The 18,624-nt window shown below is 39.3% G+C and overlaps 1 protein-coding gene across 4 annotated transcripts in view; it reads left to right on the top strand.

The window, feature by feature from the left end:
* CFAP43 (cilia and flagella associated protein 43) overlaps positions 1-18,624 on the top strand; it is a 114,558-nt gene that overhangs the window by 77,877 nt on the left and 18,057 nt on the right. For all 4 annotated transcript variants that reach the window (XM_025273791.2, XM_025273785.2, XM_044934921.2 and 1 more), the window contains 8 exons: positions 6,450-6,575; positions 8,865-8,969; positions 10,025-10,141; positions 11,041-11,268; positions 14,399-14,605; positions 15,531-15,620; positions 15,914-15,994; positions 16,834-16,959. In XM_025273791.2, coding sequence (XP_025129576.2) covers positions 6,450-6,575; positions 8,865-8,969; positions 10,025-10,141; positions 11,041-11,268; positions 14,399-14,605; positions 15,531-15,620; positions 15,914-15,994; positions 16,834-16,959 — 1,080 coding nt within the window. The remainder of the gene's footprint in view (positions 1-6,449; positions 6,576-8,864; positions 8,970-10,024; positions 10,142-11,040; positions 11,269-14,398; positions 14,606-15,530; positions 15,621-15,913; positions 15,995-16,833; positions 16,960-18,624) is intronic.

Here is an 18,624-nt window from a genome sequence, read left to right as displayed (position 1 = left end):
CTATGCTCAGTAAATAAAGCTTGTTGAGATTATCTCTGTGACCTTGTACCTGGTCACTTTTTGTGAGTGTTTCATGTGTTAGTAAAGAATATTTTGTTTTCTGGGTTTTGGGGGCAAGGTGGGTAAAATGTTCTTTAAATTCCTATTAGATCAATCTAATGGTGTTAGTGAAGTTTATGTTTTTGCTATTTAAACTGATTTCTAGGATGTGATAAGCAGTTTGTCAATTTATCCCTGTATTTCTATCATATTTATGTTAGATGAAAAAATGTGCATGACAGATTGCCTTGATAGATTGCTCCTTTTATCTTTGTGAAATATTTATCTTTGCCTCTTTGGATGTTTTTAACTGTACACTTTAATTTTTATATTAATATTTTTGCTCTATTTCCTTTTGTTAGCTCTTATTTATATATCTTTTTCAACTGCTTTATTTACAACTTTATTATGTCCCCTAATTAGTATAGAGCTGGACTACTTTCTTTAAATCCTATCTAAGAGTTTTAATGGGTGAGTTTAGCCACATTTACTATAATTATTGATATGTTTAAACTTGATCCCTGCCATTTTACTTTGGGTTTTCTGTTAATTTCCAAGTTTTTTTTTATTTCTCCTTCCCTATCTGTTTGGATTGCTTGTGAATTTTTTGTTATTATTGTTATTTTCTTTCTTTCTTCTTCTTCTTTTTTTCTTTTTTTTTTTTTACCATTTTGGGCCTATTTTTTTTCATATTTTTTTCATAATTCTATTTTTTTTTTCATTTCTATGGGACTTCCCTGGTGGTCTAGTGGTTAAAGACTCCTTGCTTCCAATGCAGAGGACAAGGGTTCAATCCCTGGTTGGGGAACTAAGATCCCACGTGCTGCATTGTGTGGCCAAAAAAAAAAATCAAATTCTAACCCACGTGCTTGACTTACTATTTTTTTTTTTTTTAACATTACCTGGTGACTTCCTGCTTAATGGTATAGAGCACAGAGGCATTGACATTGCCTAGAATCTCAACCCTATCCCAGATATCCTGAATAAGAATCTATTTTGACACGATCCCCAGGTGATTCAGAGGCACATTAAGTTGGAGAAACTCTGGTTTAGTGTGTGTCATACTATATGCATGCTCAGTCATTGCAATCGTGTCCAACTCTGTGACCCTGTGAACTGTAGCCCGCCAGGCTCCACTGACCATGGGATTCTGCATGAAAGAATACTGGAGTGGGTTGCCGTGCCATCCTCCAGTCAAATCCATGTCTCTTACATCTCCTGCATTGGCAGGCGGGTCCTTTACCACTAGCACCACCCAGGAAGCCCATGTCATATCATATCTACCCTCCAGATTACAGTCCAGTGTGCTTACTTTGTTCTTACTTTTTACTTTCTCATCTTCTGCTTCTCCCACTTTGTCTCACTGGTATCAGTTAGAATTATAGCTTAAATTGGTATTTTTTTAACTCTTAAAAATGTGTAAATCTTGTTTAGACTTTAGTAAGAATTTCCTCTGACTTCAGTATATCCTTAATAATCCTTTCAGAGGGGTAGGTATTAGTGAACTTTCTGGGTCCCTGAATTTTTACAAATGACTCTATTTTGACTTCACACTTGAATGATAGTTTTTTGACTATAGAATTAGAGATTCAAAGTTTTTCTTCCACTTCAAACTTTGATCCAAAGCTATTGATCCGTTGTATTCTTGAATTCAGTGTCACTGATATGGGTTCGTCTCTTGGTCTTATTCTTCTATTTTTGTGATACTCTTTTCCTCTTTGGAAATGTTTAGGATTTATTTCTTGTTCCATACAGTCTGTTTCTAGTCCTGGGTTATTCATTAAATCTCGAGTTTTCATGCTTTATTGTGTCTTTAAAAAATTCTCCCTATTGTTTCTTTAAACACTGTGGCCCCAGTTCTCTTATTCTCTTCTTCTTAAAGTCATATTAGTAACAGGTTCTTCTAGATATGTCACACACAGTTATTGATTTTCCTTTTACACTTTCATCTTTTTATCCTTTGTTATACACAGGGAGGATTCTTAACTGATTTTTACCGATCAATATCTTCAACTGTGTCCATTTCACTATTCAGCCCATCTACTGAATTTTCTGTTTGTTTTGAAGATTAAACTTTTCAGTTCCATGATCTCTTAATTGTTTTGATGATACAATATTTTGCATCCCTAGTTACTGTGAAATTCTACTCTTCTTGCTTGATTAACTCTTTTTCTCTGCATAACAAGTTTTCTGCTTATTAAATTTATTGTCTCTCTTCAGTGGTTTTGTTATACACCAAATATTTGGAGATCTATTTTTTTGATTATTGCATGCTCATCTTTATAATTGAAATTCCCTATTGTAATTTCACCACAACAGTGCAGCAAGCTTCAGAAGAAGATGTGTAGGAGATCTAACTTCAGCCGATAATCCCAGTCTACCTTTTGCTGGAATACTGTCCCATGGACCCTTGGGCTATGCTGCATCATTCAGATCCAACTGATTTTCATATTTCAGAACCAATTTCCATGCTGTGAAGGATTCTTTCTTCCTCTTTTGATTGCAATATTGGATTTATTGATTTATTATACACTTCTTTCTCTTGATTTTATGGATTGGGGCAAGAAAGGAAGATTGCAAAGCCCATTCTCAGTCCATTTTGAAACTGAAGTCATTTTTTTCTATTATATTGTCTTTGTTGTTTTGGTTGATTTGTAAGGGCTCTTTATATCTTGAAGATATTAATACTTTGTCATATATGTTGTAATATGTGTCCCCAAGAAAAAGAAATGCAAAAAAGCAAAATGGCTGTCTGAGGAAGCCTTACAAATAGCTGTGAAAAGAGGGGAAGAGAAAAGCAAAGGAGAAAAGGAAAGATATACCCATTTGAATGCAGAGTTCCAAAGAAGAGCAAGGAGAGATAAGAAAGCCTTCCTCAGAGATCAATGCAAAGAAATAGAGAAAAACAACAGAATGGGAAAGACTAGAGATCTCTTCAAGAAAATTAGAGATACCAAGGGAACATTTCATGCAAAGATGGGCTCAATAAAGGACAGAAATGGTATGGACATAACAGAAGCAGAAGACATTAAGAAGAGGTGGCAAGAATACACAGAAAAGATCTTCATGACCCAGATAATCACGATGGTGTGATCACTCACCTAGAGCCAGAAATCCTGGAATGTGAAGTCAAGTGGGCCTTAGGAAGCATCACTACAAACAAAGCTAGTGGAGGTGATGGAATTCCAATTGAGCTGTTTCAAATCCTGAAAGATGATGATATGAAAGTGCTGCATCCAACATGCCAGCAAATTTGGAAAACTCAGCAGTGGCCACAGGACTGGAGAAGGTCAGTTTTCATTCCAATCCCAAAGAAAGGCAATGCCAAAGAATGCTCAAACTACTGCACAATTGCACTCATCTCACATGCTAGTAAAGTGATGCTTAAAATTCTCCAAGCCAGGCTTCAGCAATACGTGAACCGTGAACTCCCAGATGTTCAAGCTGGTTTTAAAAAAGGCAGAGGAACCAGAGATCAAATTGCCAACATCGAAAAAGCAAGAGAGTTCCAGACAAACATCTATTTCTGCTTTATTGACTATGCCAAAGCCTTTGACTGTGTGGATCACAATAAACTGTGGAAAATTCTGAAAGAGATGGGCATACCAGACCACCTGACCTGCCTCTTGAGAAACCTGTATGCAGGTCAGGAAGCAACAATTATAACTGGGCATGGAACAACAGACTGGTTCCAAATAGGAAAAGGAGTACAACAAGGCTGTATATTGTCACCCTGCTTATTGAACTTATATGCAGCGTACATCATGAGAAATGCTGGGCTGGAAGAAGCACAAGCTGGAATCAAGATTGCCAGGAGAAATATCAATAACCTCAGATATGCAGATGACACCACCCTTATGGCAGAAAGTGAAGAGGAACTAAAAAGCCTCTTGATGAAGGTGAAAGAGGAGAGTGAAAAAGTTGGCTTAAAGTTCAACATCCAGAAAACTATGATCATGGCATCTGGTCCCATTCAGATCAGATCAGTCACTCGGTTTTGTCTGACTCTTTGCGACCCCATGAATCACAGCACGCCAGGCCTCCCTGTCCATCACCAACTCCTGGAGTTCACTCAGACTCATGTCCATCGAGTCACTGATGCCATCCAGCCATCTCATCCTCTGTCGTCCCCTTCTCCTTTTGCCCCCAATCCCTCCCAGCATCAGAGCGTTTTCCAATGAGTCAACTTTTTGCATGAGGTGGCCAAAGTACTGGAGTTTCAGCTTTAGCATCATTCCTTCCAAAGAAATCCCAGGGCTGATCTCCTTCAGAATGGACTGGTTGGGTCTCCTTGCAGTCCAAGGGACTCTCAAGAGTCTTCTCCAACACCGCAGTTCAAAAGCATCAATTCTTCGGTGCTCAGCCTTCTTCACAGTCCAACTCTCACATCCATACATGACCACAGGAAAAACCATAGCCTTGACTAGACGAACCTTTGTTGGCAAAGTAATGTCTCTGCTTTTGAATATGCTATCTAGGTTGGTCATAACTTTCCTTCCAAGGAGTAAGCGCCTTTTAATTTCATGGCTGCAGTCACCATCGGCAGTGATTTTGGAGCCCAGAAAAGTAAAGTCTGACACTGTTTCCACTGTTTCCCCATCTATTTGCCATGAAGTGATGGGACCGGATGCCATGATCTTCATTTTCTGAATGTTGAGCTTTAAGCCAACTTTTTCACTCTCCTCTTTCACTTTCATCAAGAGGCTTTTGAGTTCCTCTTCACTTTCTGCCGTAAGGATGGTGTCATCTGAGGTTATTGATATTTCTCCCGGAAATCTTGATTTCAGTTTGTGTTTCTTCCAGTCCAGTGTTTCTCATGATGTACTCTGCATATAAGTTAAATAAACAGAGTGACAATATACAGACTTGACGTACTCCTTTTCCTGTTTGGAACCAGTCTGTTGTTCCATGTCCAGTTCTAACTGTTGCTTCCTGACCTGCATACAAATTTCTCAAGAGGCAGATCAGGTGGTCTGGTATTCCCATCTCTTTCAGAATTTTCCACAGTTTATTGTGATCCACACAGTCCCATTACTTCATGGCAAATAGATGGGGAAACAGTGGCTTACTTTATTTTTCTGGGCTCCAAAATCACTGCAGATGGTTATTGCAGCCATGAAATTAAAAGACGCTTACTCCTTGGAAGGAATGTTATGACCAACCTAGACAACATATTAAAAAGCAGAGACATTACTTTGCCAAAAAAGGTCCATCTAGTCAAGGCTATGGTTTTTCCAGTGGTCATGTATGGATGTGAGAGTTGGACTATAAAGAAAGCTGAGCACCAAAGAATCAATTCTTTTGAACTATGGTGTTGGAGAAGACTCTTGAGAGTCCCCTGGACTGCAAGGAAATCCAACCAGTTCATCCTAAAGGAGATCAGTCCTGGGTGTTCATTGGAAGGACTGATTTTGAAGATGAAACGCCAATACTTTGACTACCTGATGTGAAGAGCTGACTCATTTGAAAAGACCCTGATGCTGGGAAAGATTGAAGGCAGGAAGAGAAGGGGACAACAGAGGATGAGATGGTTGGATGACATCACCGACTCAATGGACATGGGTTTGGGTGGACTCCAGGAGTTGGTGATGGACAGGGAGGCCTGGCATGCTGCAGTTCATGGAGTCACAAAGAGTTGGACATGACTGAGCGACTGAACTGAACTGAATTGATGTGTCCTTTGTCTCTGAATCTTTTGAAGCTATTAACTTTTAAAGATATTTTTATTATAGAAATATTCAAATATACATATAAATAGAAGGAATAATAATTAATAAATCTAATCACTAATAATGTTTCCTATACACCATCCACTAGAGCTTGCCAGGTGGCTCAGTGGTAAAGAATTCACCTGCCAATGCTGGAGATCAAACTTGGGTTTGATCCCTGAGTCGGGAAGATCCTCTGGAGAAGGGAATGGCAACCCACTCCAGTATTCTTCCCTGGAGAATCCCATGGACAGAGGAGTCAGGGGGTTGCACAGAGTTAGACATGACTGAGTGACTGAGCATGCACATATACCCCATCCTCTCCCATGCACCTCTCGCCATGCACATATACAATATCCTCCAGGATATTTTTTTGAAAACTATCCTGGATTTCATATCATTTCACCTTTAATTATTTAAGTATATGTATCTAAAAGATAAGAACTCTGAAAATACTTAAGAAGAATACCATTAGCATACCTAAATATCTGTAATTTCTTAATATCATTACATATTTTTGTTGTTTTTAGATAAGTAAGCTTTTATGAATTAACCCTCTAACCTACTTCTTTGCTTGACAGTTACGTTTAGATAAACAGAAAATCTATTTTTTATTGGTTGCTGTATGAAGAGACTCAAGGAAACATCTCTTTAAAGTTTAACTGTTTACTCATCTCCAACCTTTCCTACTTGAAAATTCAGGTTCTTGACATGATGGAAGAAAATGAAGCAGTAGATGATATTGCAAAATTAGAGCAACAAGAATTTGGCCTGGATCTTGAAGAACTGGAAAGGCTGCGTAATGAAAATGAGCAAGAAGTGGAAAAGGTAGGGAAAAACTTTATTTAAGCACCATAAAGATTTAATAAAGAAAGTAAAAAGAAAATGAGAAGGAGAACTTTACCAGAATAATGCAAATAAAATAAAACTTTTCTACCATAATGTGAATAAAGCAAACTTAGTGTATATAATGGAATGAGTCAGAGAAGTTATGGGGAAGAAGAGCATCTAGACCAGCCAGACACCTGTTGTCTCTTCACCATGACATTATGCCAACCATCTTCTGCCATATATTTGAACATTTTTGAAAGTCTCCTCAGCCACCTGAAACCAGCTTCAAACATTTTTTGTTTAGTAAGCCCTTTCTTAATTAGAGTTGAAATCATTCTTCCTGTACTCACTGATTCTTCTAATCTTTGAGCACCATCTACACTATAGCCATTGTGAAAGTGGTTGGAGAAGACTAGCAATGTATCCCCTTTTCTTATTATAACAGATAGGAACCAAGCTAGGGCCTTTTTGAATGTTATTTGATTGTGGTAACAACCCAAAAAGGTAGGTTATTGTTTTCCTCACTTAAGGGAACCAAGTCATAGACACTCAGTCACTTGGTTAAGAGAATACAACTTGAGTCAGAGTCAGGAAGCAGTCCTGGTCTTGCCCACCGTGCGTCTGGCTCATCCTCCTTGGCCCTGGCCTCACTCAGGCCTGGGATACCACCAGCTTCTCCCAGCCCATTCATCTTGACCACCCTAAAATGAGTTGGCTTAGATGCCTGCTCCCATCCTCATCCTCTCATTGCTTCTTTCTTTAAGCTCATGTCTGACCGCTCGACCCCATGAACCTGCCCCTGTGGACGCCTGACCACTGATGCAGCCACTGTGCTCACTCGACTCCAACCCATGCCTCTGCCCCGGAGGCCCCACTCCTTGTTTCTTATCAAATTCCTGGGCATCCCTGGAGGAGCTTCCTTGATCCTCTGACTCAGACTTTGGTACAGAGATAGGCTCTTCACATGCTCATTTCTCTCATGTTGTTTATTTTTCCTGAACTCTGGGCTTTTGAGGAGATATCAGCCCTACACTGGATGTGATAGTAGAACCCGACAGTCCAGGACAGAACACTGTTAGCAGATGGCACCATGAATCCACCTGGGAGCAGAATATTTGTCCCTGGGAAGAGCAAGGGAGCCCTGTCCTAAAGAGACCAGGCTACTAGCCAGCTCTGGCCAGGATCCCACCAACAAGGAAAAGACCAAAGCCCAATAATGGCCACATGGACATTAATTAATATTAATTAATGCATAATAGTAATACTGTCCAACAGTATTAATATTTTTCTGAAAGGGTTGATCAAGTAGCCTCAGAAATAGTAAAGGAAGGGCCTGGAAGGAAATCAGATTCTGACAACTGATATGCCAAAAGAGCTGTTTATTTAAGAAAAAGTAATTTTAAACTGTTTTAGCCATTAACTCAATGGACAAAATCAAAAACAAAATGCAAATTAAACATGGTATTTGTTCAGACAATGAATAAAATAAAAATAAATAAATGAGTGAATGAATGAATCTGGGAGACACTATTCTCAGCTAGTTTTCTAATAATTCTTCCAACAAAGTGAAATTAAAAAAAAAAAAAGGTCTGCACAACATTGTAAATCAACTACACTTCAGTAAAAAAAATTATTTTGAAAAAAGATTCTGAAGAGGACCCTAACAACTAAAGATTGTTGGGTGTCACTTTCAGGCTAGCTCTTTTGGTAAATTTTATTAAAATAAGAATACTTCATCACTTAAATATTAGGTAATAGAGTCAATTAAGGAGATAAAAGCTAATTAAGGTAACGTATGTTTCTAAATGGGAAAAAGTGTATTGTACTATCCCCAGGAGTAGTAGAACGTCCATTTCAAGGTGGATGCAAATAAAAGAATTTAGTACAGTAAAGACCCCAAGACAGAGGTCACAAACTGGCCCTTCAGATATGCATTGACAAGAATTAAGCCAACATTTTTAGCTATTTCAAACTTTCTAATAAAACAAGAATACTTGGCACAGTGGGTTTGCTTCACCGCCTTGCACCAGCCAGCCAGCTCTGCGAAGTGTGTATGGCTATCTAGCTAACACAGCTGTGCAATGGCCCGTACACCTGCCTTGGCTCCTGTGTAGGATCTGCCTGCCCTTAGTGGTGTTGAGGAATCCTGAGCCTCCAGACTAAACCTTAGGTTCTCAAAGATAGGGAATACCCCCTCCAGGTGCATCTGGTTAAGGAATTTACAGTCAAGCTATTTTCCTTGAGGCCACATTTTCAACATTGTTTTTCCCTTCTATGTTCTTTAAGATAAGAAAGGATGTTGAGATGCAAAACCTAGCCAAGAGATATTTGGCTGAAATCATCAAAGAAGAATGCTGGAATTCAATGGCTGTGAAAGGCCGAGCTCTTAAGGTAACAGATGTAACTTCAAGTACATCTTAGCCAATGAAAATTTTCATTGAAAGTCTCATGGCAGAAACTTTTAAAAAGAAAAAGTGCAGGAAAGTCCATACATAGGAAAACAAACCATGCCTTGCCCCTTCCCGTGCTGAATCCGCCTCCGTGTGTCACTTTCTCTGGGTCTTATTCTTCCCTCTCTGCTCGGTCCCCATGTGCTTCTAAACCAGCATCTCTTAAGATTTGTCTTACACCTCTTTCTCTCTTTCCTCTATGACACCACCTGCATCCAAGTCTCAATATCTGTCTATTCCGAAAAAGCCACCTCACTCACATTCCACACAGATTGAAAACTAGATCTAATAATGTTCACATTTCTACCTGTGTCTAGCTTCACATTTTCTAAAGGGCTGTTTTTGTGCCTTTTTATTAAGATTCCTCCCAACGCAGTTTCCCTCTTTGTCTAGGGTAACCTAAAGTCCCAATTTATGCCTATGATCCTGGAGTAGCTATTAACAGCACCTTTTTCACTTTCAAATATGCCATCTGTTTAGATCATGAAGTATTGGTCACCCTACATTTATGAGCTTGAGTATTGCTCTAAAACAGGGTTTCTTGAGAACGGCACATTTGGGGCCGGATAATTCTTTGTTATGGGTGCAGTCCTATGAATTGGAGGGTCTTTGCAGCATTCCTAGCCTCTGTCTACTAGGCCCCAGTAGTGTCTACCACGCCCATTAGTGACAGTCAAAACCGTCTCCAGACTTTGCCAAACGTCCCTGGGGGCCTGAAGAGGATGGGGACAGGAGCAGGCAAAATCACTTCCAGTTGAGAAGCACTGCTCTAGAAATAGGTCTTGCACGAAAGCACAGTATTTTCTTACACAGGTTACACCAGTACTGATGGCATGCGTTGCTCTTCTTTAAGAACTTCCATCAGCCACTTTGCTCATGCACGATGGTAACCTATGCACTAGTTTTAATCAGAGAACACATCTCCCACAGTGCCCCAGATACACATAATTGTACTGAAAATGTATTTTTCTTCATTTTGCTTTTTTCACCCCCAAGTGCTTTCACATCCCCTATGTGGTTGAGAACTTCCCAATGAAAGAACGCACAGATGAGGAGATGAAAGAATTGAAGAGAGTTTTGCAGCAAAAGAAGATTGAAACAGAGTGTCTTAAAGTACAATTTTAAATATATATGTGTGTTTATATACGATGTTTTCTATTTCAGTATTTCCTTCATACAGATTTGAGTTGGAATACTACTTAAGTCTAGATATTGTTTAAGTTTGTATTTGTAGTCCTTGTTTATATGTACACCATATTCTAATGAATACAGGAGCCTATATCTAAATAGTAAGTCTAGAACCTATATCCTAACAACTTTGACCATCCCTCAAATATGATGATATACTTATAAAAATTATATCTGGGAGTTTGTTCTTGTTCTGGTCATGAGTTCTTCATCCACTCATAACTCATTTTTATCATCTCTTATCACTGGGGATTATATTTTAAGATAGTTGGCCAGGGATGAAGTAGAATCTGTTTTGATGGGATTTATGGTTTTCCTAAAGTAGTCCTAGCATTTCCCTCCCAACAATCTCTGTCAAACCACTTAAAAATGCTGTCCAATTGGTATAGTTTCATTTCGGCCAGAACTTTGCATTCGTTCTTTTTCTGAAACATAAATTGAAGGCATGCTTAATTCTTCTTGCCTACACATAACAGTCCTATGGGAATATGTTCCTGTAAAACATGAAGAGAAGGTATATTTTTTAATGCTTAAGTACCAAGAAAGACTCAAAATATTTACAAGCAGCTGTCATCCTGACAGAAGAATATGAATATTACACACTATCAAGAACATTTTTTAGTTTCATGATTTATCCACAGTTTATCAGTTTCTGAAGCTTTCTCTTCAGCAGGTTCAGGAACTATCCATCACTTTAAATTCAGTTGCTGGCAAAACAATTAACATTTTAAAATACTTGTTGAAATAATTAAGTTGTCTCAAACTTGCTCTGTAGAGAATTCTTATTATTGCATAACTCTCATTTCATCTTTTTCTATATTTAGCTACGGAAAGAAATTGTAGAGGTTCAGTCTGCAATTACATTGGTTAAAAAGCATCATGAAGAGGAGGATGAAGAAGAGGAAGAAGATAGCACAGTAAAAGATAACAGCTTGCCCAATTACATGCTTGGCAGTCTGAGTACTGATTTTAGGGTACATACCTCTTTATTGTCAAGCCAATTGGAACTTCATTCCAGAGAGGAGAAAATCAACCAAATTATATTGCTGAAAGTGGGTGAATTTTTTCTTTATCTTTGAAAACCTCAAACTTTCCATGAAATGTCCTGCAAAGGCTCAAACTGAAATCTAATGCCAATCAAATGATGTCCTTAAAGTACACAGAGAAACATGCAGATGGCTAGCTCCATTTTCTTTAAACAGAGCTTATGGACAAGAGTTGTTTTCATCAATGTGGAGTGGGTTCTGTGACACCAGGTTTTGTAAAGAGCACCCTCCACTGGCTAACATCACAAACCATCTTTTTTTTTTAATTTTTTTTATTTTTAAACTTGACAATATTATATTAGTTTTGCCAAATATCGAAATGAATCCACCGCAGGTATACATGTGTTCCCCATCCTGAACCCTCCTCCCTCCTCCCTCCCCATACCCTCCCTCTGGGTCTTCCCAGTGCACCAGCCCCAAGCATCCAGTATTGTGCATCGAACCTGGACTGGCGACTCATTTCATACATGATATTATACATGTTTCAATGCCATTCTCCCAAATCTCCCCACCCTCTCCCTCTCCCACAGAGTCCATAAGACTGATCTATACATCAGTGTCTCTTTTGCTGTCTTGTACACAGGGTTATTGTTACCATCTTTCTAAATTCCATATATATGCGTTAGTATACTGTATTGGTGTTTTTCTTTCTGGCTTACTTCACTCTGTATAATAGGCTCCAGTTTCATCCACCTCATTAGAACTGATTCAAATGTATTCTTTTTAATGGCTGAGTAATACTCCATTGTGTATATGTACCACAGCTTTCTTATCCATTCATCTGCTGATGGACATCTAGGTTGCTTCCATGTCCTGGCTATTATAAACAGTGCTGCGATGAACATTGGGGTACACGTGTCTCTTTCCCTACTGGTTTCCTCAGTGTGTATGCCCAGCAGTGGGACTGCTGGATCATAAGGCAGGTCTATTTCCAGTTTTTTAAGGAATCTCCACACTGTTCTCCATAGTGGCTGTACTAGTTTGCATTCCCACCAACAGTGTAAGAGGGTTCCCTTTTGTCCACACCCTCTCCAACATTTATTACTTGTAGACTTTTGGATCGCAGCCATTCTGACTGGCGTGAAATGGTACCTCATAGTGGTTTGATTTGCATTTCTCTGATAATGAGTGATGTTGAGCATCTTTTCATGTGTTTGTTAGCCATCTGTATGTCTTCTTTGGAGAAATGTCTGTTTAGTTCTTTGGCCCATTTTTTGATTGGGTCATTTATTTTTCTGGAATTGAGCTGTAGGAGTTGCTTGTATATTTTTGAGATTAGTTGTTTGTCAGTTGCTTCATTTGCTATTATTTTCTCCCATTCTGAAGGCTGCCTTTTCACCTTGCTAATAGTTTCCTTTGTTGTGCAGAAGCTTTTAAGTTTAATTAGGTCCCATTTGTTTATTTTTGCTTTTATTTCCAATATTCTAGGAGGTGGGTCATAGAGGATCCTGCTGTGATGTATGTTGGAGAGTGTTTTGCCTATGTTCTCCTCTAGGAGTTTTATAGTTTCTGGTCTTATGTTGAGATCTTTAATCCATTTTGAGTTTATTTTTGTGTATGGTGTTCACAAACCATCTTTCTACAAAGATCTTTGGGAAGCTCAAAGATAAAAGAAATCCTTGAATGACACCTTCTAGGTAACCCAGATGTCAGTTAGGAACTCCTTGTAGGATCAAGATGTGATTGCTTATCTATCTCCTTAACCTGGGGAAATACCATTTCCTTTCTAAGATTTCTATAAGTTCTGGGGCTCAGGGATAAGGTATGGTGTCCTTCAGGCTCTAAGCTCCTCCTCGCTTTCAACCCGACAAGTCAGCTTCAGAACACACCACCTGTACATGTCAACTGAAGGCTTTTGAAAACCCAGTAACTTGAGATTGCACCAATGCAGATGGTTTGATATTTAATGTTTGGTCATCCCTGTTCCTGAAAATCTTTCAGCCCTGTCTGCAATTTGAGTTCTAACTTCCTACTATGTTATTCTGCTGTCTCTTCCTATTTTTTCTCTTCTTCATCTCCCCCAATACCTGAAATTCCTATGTATTTATTCTGAGAACTGTTTAGTTATCTCTTTGGTTGCTTAGCTTCTGCTGACTTATGCCCTCAGTGTCCCACCTTCCTGCCACTTTATTAAAACCTCTTCTCTACAGAAAGTATTTTCAGGCTAGGAGAAATTCTGGTGCCAGCTGTTAAGACCATTTTCCACCCCGCTTTACTGGTTTCATCTTCAGTAGAATAGATATGTAGACTGAACTCTGATGATAAAATAAAGTCTACTTTTAGTTTGACCCATCATTCTACTCATCAGTAGAGCTAGGGGCAAAGCAGTTGCCAAACCAGAGATACCTTAGTAATTGGCTGATCCAACTAGCTAGCTTGGGTTCCCTTTCTAGTTAAAAATGACCTGTCCATACAGAGGAAGAATATTGTACGTGGTTGTGCTTCTTTGGGAGCTTCTCCAAACAACCTCTACAACCCATCTTCTCTTCACCTTGTCTACCCAAACACGATTCCAAAAAAAAGACATTTCCCAACTTAAATACTGAATGAGAGTGTTAGTCGCTCAATCATGTCTGGCTCTTTGCAACCCCATGGACCGTAGCCCACCAGGCTCCTCTGTCCATGGAATTCTCCAGGCAAGAATACTGAAGTGGGTAGCTATTCCCATCTCCAGTTGATCTTCCTGACCCAGAGATCAAACCCCAGTTTCCTGCATTGAAGGCAGATTCTTTACCATCTGAGCCACCAGGGAAGCCCAAATACTGAATGTTGCTTTTTAAATGTTCTTATGATGGATTAAAAAAAAAAGCATACACAAAAGTAGAGAAAATAGTCCAAAGAGCCTCCACATATCCATTATCCACTTCAGCATTTGTTAATATACCTGCACACTGAATTACAATATACATTTCTGGATATACACTGTGGTGTAACAGTTATTCTGTTGCCTTAATCCTGCTCATGGTCAGATGCCACTATAGATTACTGAACCAAGAAATGACTTAATGCAAACAGTATTTTAGATTAACTTGTGTATAATTTGTAAAATGATTTTGGATAAAAAGTAAAAATGTGGGCCCATGTTGCCAGTAAGGGTATAATACATGATGTGTTTATAATAACATTGATATTTCAGGATATTATTTACAAGGTAAAAACAGCTTTCAATAGTGAGTTTGATGCCGCATATAAACAAAAAGAGATTGAAATTGCACGTGTGAAGGAAAAAAATGTAAGGATTAAAGAAATTATTTTAGATCTGCAGTTGGAAGAATCAGTCTGGCAACCAGAATTCGAGGACTGTGAAAAGCCAGAGAGAACACTTGTTGTGGAAAGTAGTGAGGTATGATTATCTGTGTATCATCTCTCACCTTCTTTCTCACGACATTTTCCAGGCTCTTATTTATTCTTCTTGTTTTTGCTCCTACAAGCAACTGTATAAGGTAGAAATCTTGGTTACAAGTAACAAAATCAGCTAACATAGCCCCAGAAATAATGAGGATTTCTTTTATGAATCCCATGGAGTCCAGACAAGATTTGGACACCAAGCCTAGAAAGAAGCAGGAACCACATACCAGAGCCTTGTGAGGAGACCAGAAGTGCTCTTTCTTCATCTTTTGATTCACTTCGGTCTGCATTTCAGCGGCCTCTAGTAGTTTCTATGTTACATCTCCTATATTCTAGAGAGCATCTGGTCCAAACTATAATCTCTTAGTCATAGGTCCAGATTTGCCTGGAAAGGGGCTCCTTGGGCCAACTTGGGTCCAGCACCTGTAGCCATAGAGGTTGGGTCACATCATGGGAATGAGGCTGACGGAGCTCCAGTAGTTACGTAGCCATTGCAACAGTATGCGTTCCAGAGGAAGGGGCTCACTGCACAGCCTTCTTAAAACCTGTTTGGCACCGAGACCGTTACAATTAAATACCTAAAGAGAACATTTCAAATATGACCATATTTCATTTATAAGAAGTGATTCAAAGCGAATACCCTTGCTCACATGAAACGATCTTGATTATTTCAGGGCAAAAGATAAAAGTGTTGCTTAGAGGTAATAGTAGCACTAACAGTCCCTGTTGAAAGTAATCATCTATTTTTCTAACTCTCTCATTTTGGATCTCATCTTCATTCCAAAATAGGAAATTGGTGGCAAAACCTGGGTATTCCCTCTATCCCCCTAATTCCGTCTAACCTCCTCCCAGTGTGTAGAAGGAAACTTTGGTTTGAGTTTTGTAAGAATAACAGCAGGAAACTACATTTTCTCTTTCAGATTTCAGCTCAAAGACATATTAAACCGTGGCAAAAAGCCAAAACAGACTTGCTTGTGACCCGTGAAATGGAGCGATTGCTTCTGACACGGGTATGCAGTTTTTCTCTGGTTGTACCTAAGACCCTTTTTCCTTTTAGGGATACTTGTTCCTAACTTGATTGAATAGTCTTGTACTTGTACTCCACCAGAGAGATACATTAGGGCATTCGTTGTGGTCTGAGGTCACTGGAATCTCAGTGGCTTCTTCTCCCCTCCACGCATGCCACTGCTCACCCTCCCCAATCCTAAATACAGTCAATCTAACATTGGGGTGGGGCTGTCCCTAGTGCCACTGGAGTGCTCTCTGTCTCGGTGACCCTCTCTGACCCTGGCTGTTTCCCAAGGGCCCTGACTCAAGACGCCGAGCCCTCATGGACATGATGGGAGGAGTTCTGGAAGTCAAGAAGGAAGACATTTTGAGAATGGTGAGATTCCTGGCCATCCTTATGGAAGGTGGAATGGGATGGAGTGAGCTACTTAAACATGACCATTTTTTCTATGTGAACCTAAATTTTAGAAATTCTACAGCAATAAGTACACCACCCCCAGTGCCTCATAAGGGCTTCCCTGGTGGTTCAGACAGTAAAGAATCTGCCTGCAATGCAGGATACCCAGATTCAATTCCTAAGTCAGGAAGATCCCCTGGAGAAGGGAATGCAACCCATTCCAGTACTCTTGCCTGGAGAATTCTATGGACAGAGGAGCCTGGCAGGCTGTAGTCCATGGGGCAGCATAGAGTTGGACATGACAGAGTGACTAACACTTTCACTTCACTCAGTACCTTATAAACATGTACCAGGCAAATAAGAAGTTTGAAACCACAGGCTTGTCCTCCAATCTGAAAAAAAGCCAACAAATGAACAACTGAAAAAGCAACTACAGTGGTTTTGGTCTCTACAGAAAGCAGGGATAAAATTTCACCTGTAATTCTCCAGATACACCAAGGAACATGCCCTTTGATACCTGATATAGGTATCCCTGGAGCTCGGACATAGCTCTAGCTATGAGGATATCAACTTGCAAGTCTGCACTTGTCAGCTCAGAATCAGGGTTCATCCCAAACTATTCACCCTGGCTTAAGTCACAGAAAAACAGTTGTAATATTTTTTCATATCCTTTGGTCAAAGCGTTAGGTCATTGTCTCACCAATGTGAAGAACTATACCCTTTTAAAGGGCTCTTTTTTAAAACTGTAACAGTAACTCTGAATTTTACTGTATTGCTACATTTATATCTAACCTAGATGCTTTCCTTTATTTCTTCAGGTGATTCCTCAGCCTCCGTTCATGGTAAAACCTGATGCTTTGTGGTCTGAAGAGGAAAGGAAGCTCTACAAAGAGTATGAGAAAAAAGTCAAGGAGTTAAATGAAGAAAGAGATAAGTATAGAAAGGTCAGAAGAGTAGAGAATATGGCCTACGTTACCAAGGGTTTTGTTTCAGTATCTTTTCAAATGACATTTCAAAAGGCATTTTCTCAGTGCCTTTAGTAACCTCAGGATGTTGTTTCAGCTTAAACTCTCAAGAGAATTTGAGGAAGTGAATGCAGATAAATTTAAAGACTTAGAACAATTTTAAACAATAAGAACACACAGCAAAATTGAAGGTTCTTATTGATTTCCCATTTTACATCATTTCAATTCATTTGATCCTTCATTCATTCTTCAGATGTTTAATGAACTCCTATGACAGTGTGTTCAAGGCACCGTAAGGTACTTCTGTCTCTTGCCTCCATCAATTTAAGCCGAAGGCTCTTGCTGTATTTGCTCTCAATTTCCAGGAAAAGACTTGAAAGAAGAATGACGCAATCAATAGAATTCTAATTTGAGATGTTTGAAATACAGGTTTCCTACTTTTCTCTTTCCATCATAAAGAAACATTCCAACATTGAAATTGTTTACAATTCTAATAGAGATGTAAAAAGTGATGGTATACAACCAAGTTAATATTTATCCTTCTGTGAAGAAGGTAAAATCATACCATCATTCAAGGCAGGACAGTTTGTCAGCTTTATAGAGGCTGTATTTTATGAACAACTTTGAACCTATTGTTAACTGGTCCCTGTTTTTATTCACTGCAGTCCTCTAACAGTGCCCTAGCGTTTTATCCAAAATAAGTAGTTCTGAGTGCAGTAAAGATGTCAAGAAGTTAACGGAATTCAGATGCCTAAAGTGGTGGCATTTACTCCATGGTCTTTCACTGTAAAATAGTCTCTTGCCTACACCTTCACCCCCTGCCCCTTGACCATGCTCACCTGGTAAAAAGTCAGCCTTGATTAAACCAGCACTCAACTTCTCTGCATTCACACCATACAATGGGTGAAGAAATATAACAAAGTGACTATAAGTTTTGCTTTTGGAGTTGGACAGTTTGCGTCCAATGTGGCTCATGGAAATGTTATTATCTCTCAAAACCTGTCTCCTCATCTGTAAAATGGCCATTCTGGAACCTTCCTTCTGTACTATTGTGGGAATGCAAGAAGGCAATACCTATAGTTTTCTTAGCATTGCCTCCAAACTCAGGAAATGACCCCATGTTAGCTATTTTAAATAAAAATAATAGTTCACACTCATAGTATTAAGAAAAATTTAAAAATTAAATCACTGTGAGATCATTAAAAAAAAGAAAAGAAAAAATGCTCCATGGTTTCACTCTGATGACCTTAATCTTTATTGGGTTCTTAAAGCTGCTCAACGATGCTATCCCCCCCAGCTTGCAATTTCCCCCTGGTTTAACCTGGTGGATCTTTTTTAAAATTCAGATTCAGATTTTTTTCATTCTGAGGACAGAGAAGCCCCCTGAGATTCTCCATTTCTATTGAGCAACCACATGGTTCAGCTGCTGCTGCTGGTCGGTAGTCTACACTTTAAGTGGCAAGATCCTAGAGGACCATGCCGTGTGCTCTCCTCTGTCCTCGGACTTCCGACACCTGACCCTCAACTCTCCCCTTGGTTTCGCTCAGAGAAGAGGAGCAACTAGAAGAGATTTTCCTTACCCTTCTCCCACCACATCTCCCACCCACCCGCCTTGAATCCATATATCCTTCTTCCTTTTCTGTT

The sequence above is a fragment of the Bubalus bubalis genome, chromosome 23 (assembly GCF_019923935.1).
Source record: "Bubalus bubalis isolate 160015118507 breed Murrah chromosome 23, NDDB_SH_1, whole genome shotgun sequence".
NCBI classification, from domain to species: Eukaryota; Metazoa; Chordata; class Mammalia; order Artiodactyla; family Bovidae; genus Bubalus; species Bubalus bubalis.
Note: the sequence above shows the minus strand (reverse complement) of the source record. Positions and strands in the feature narration are given on the sequence as shown.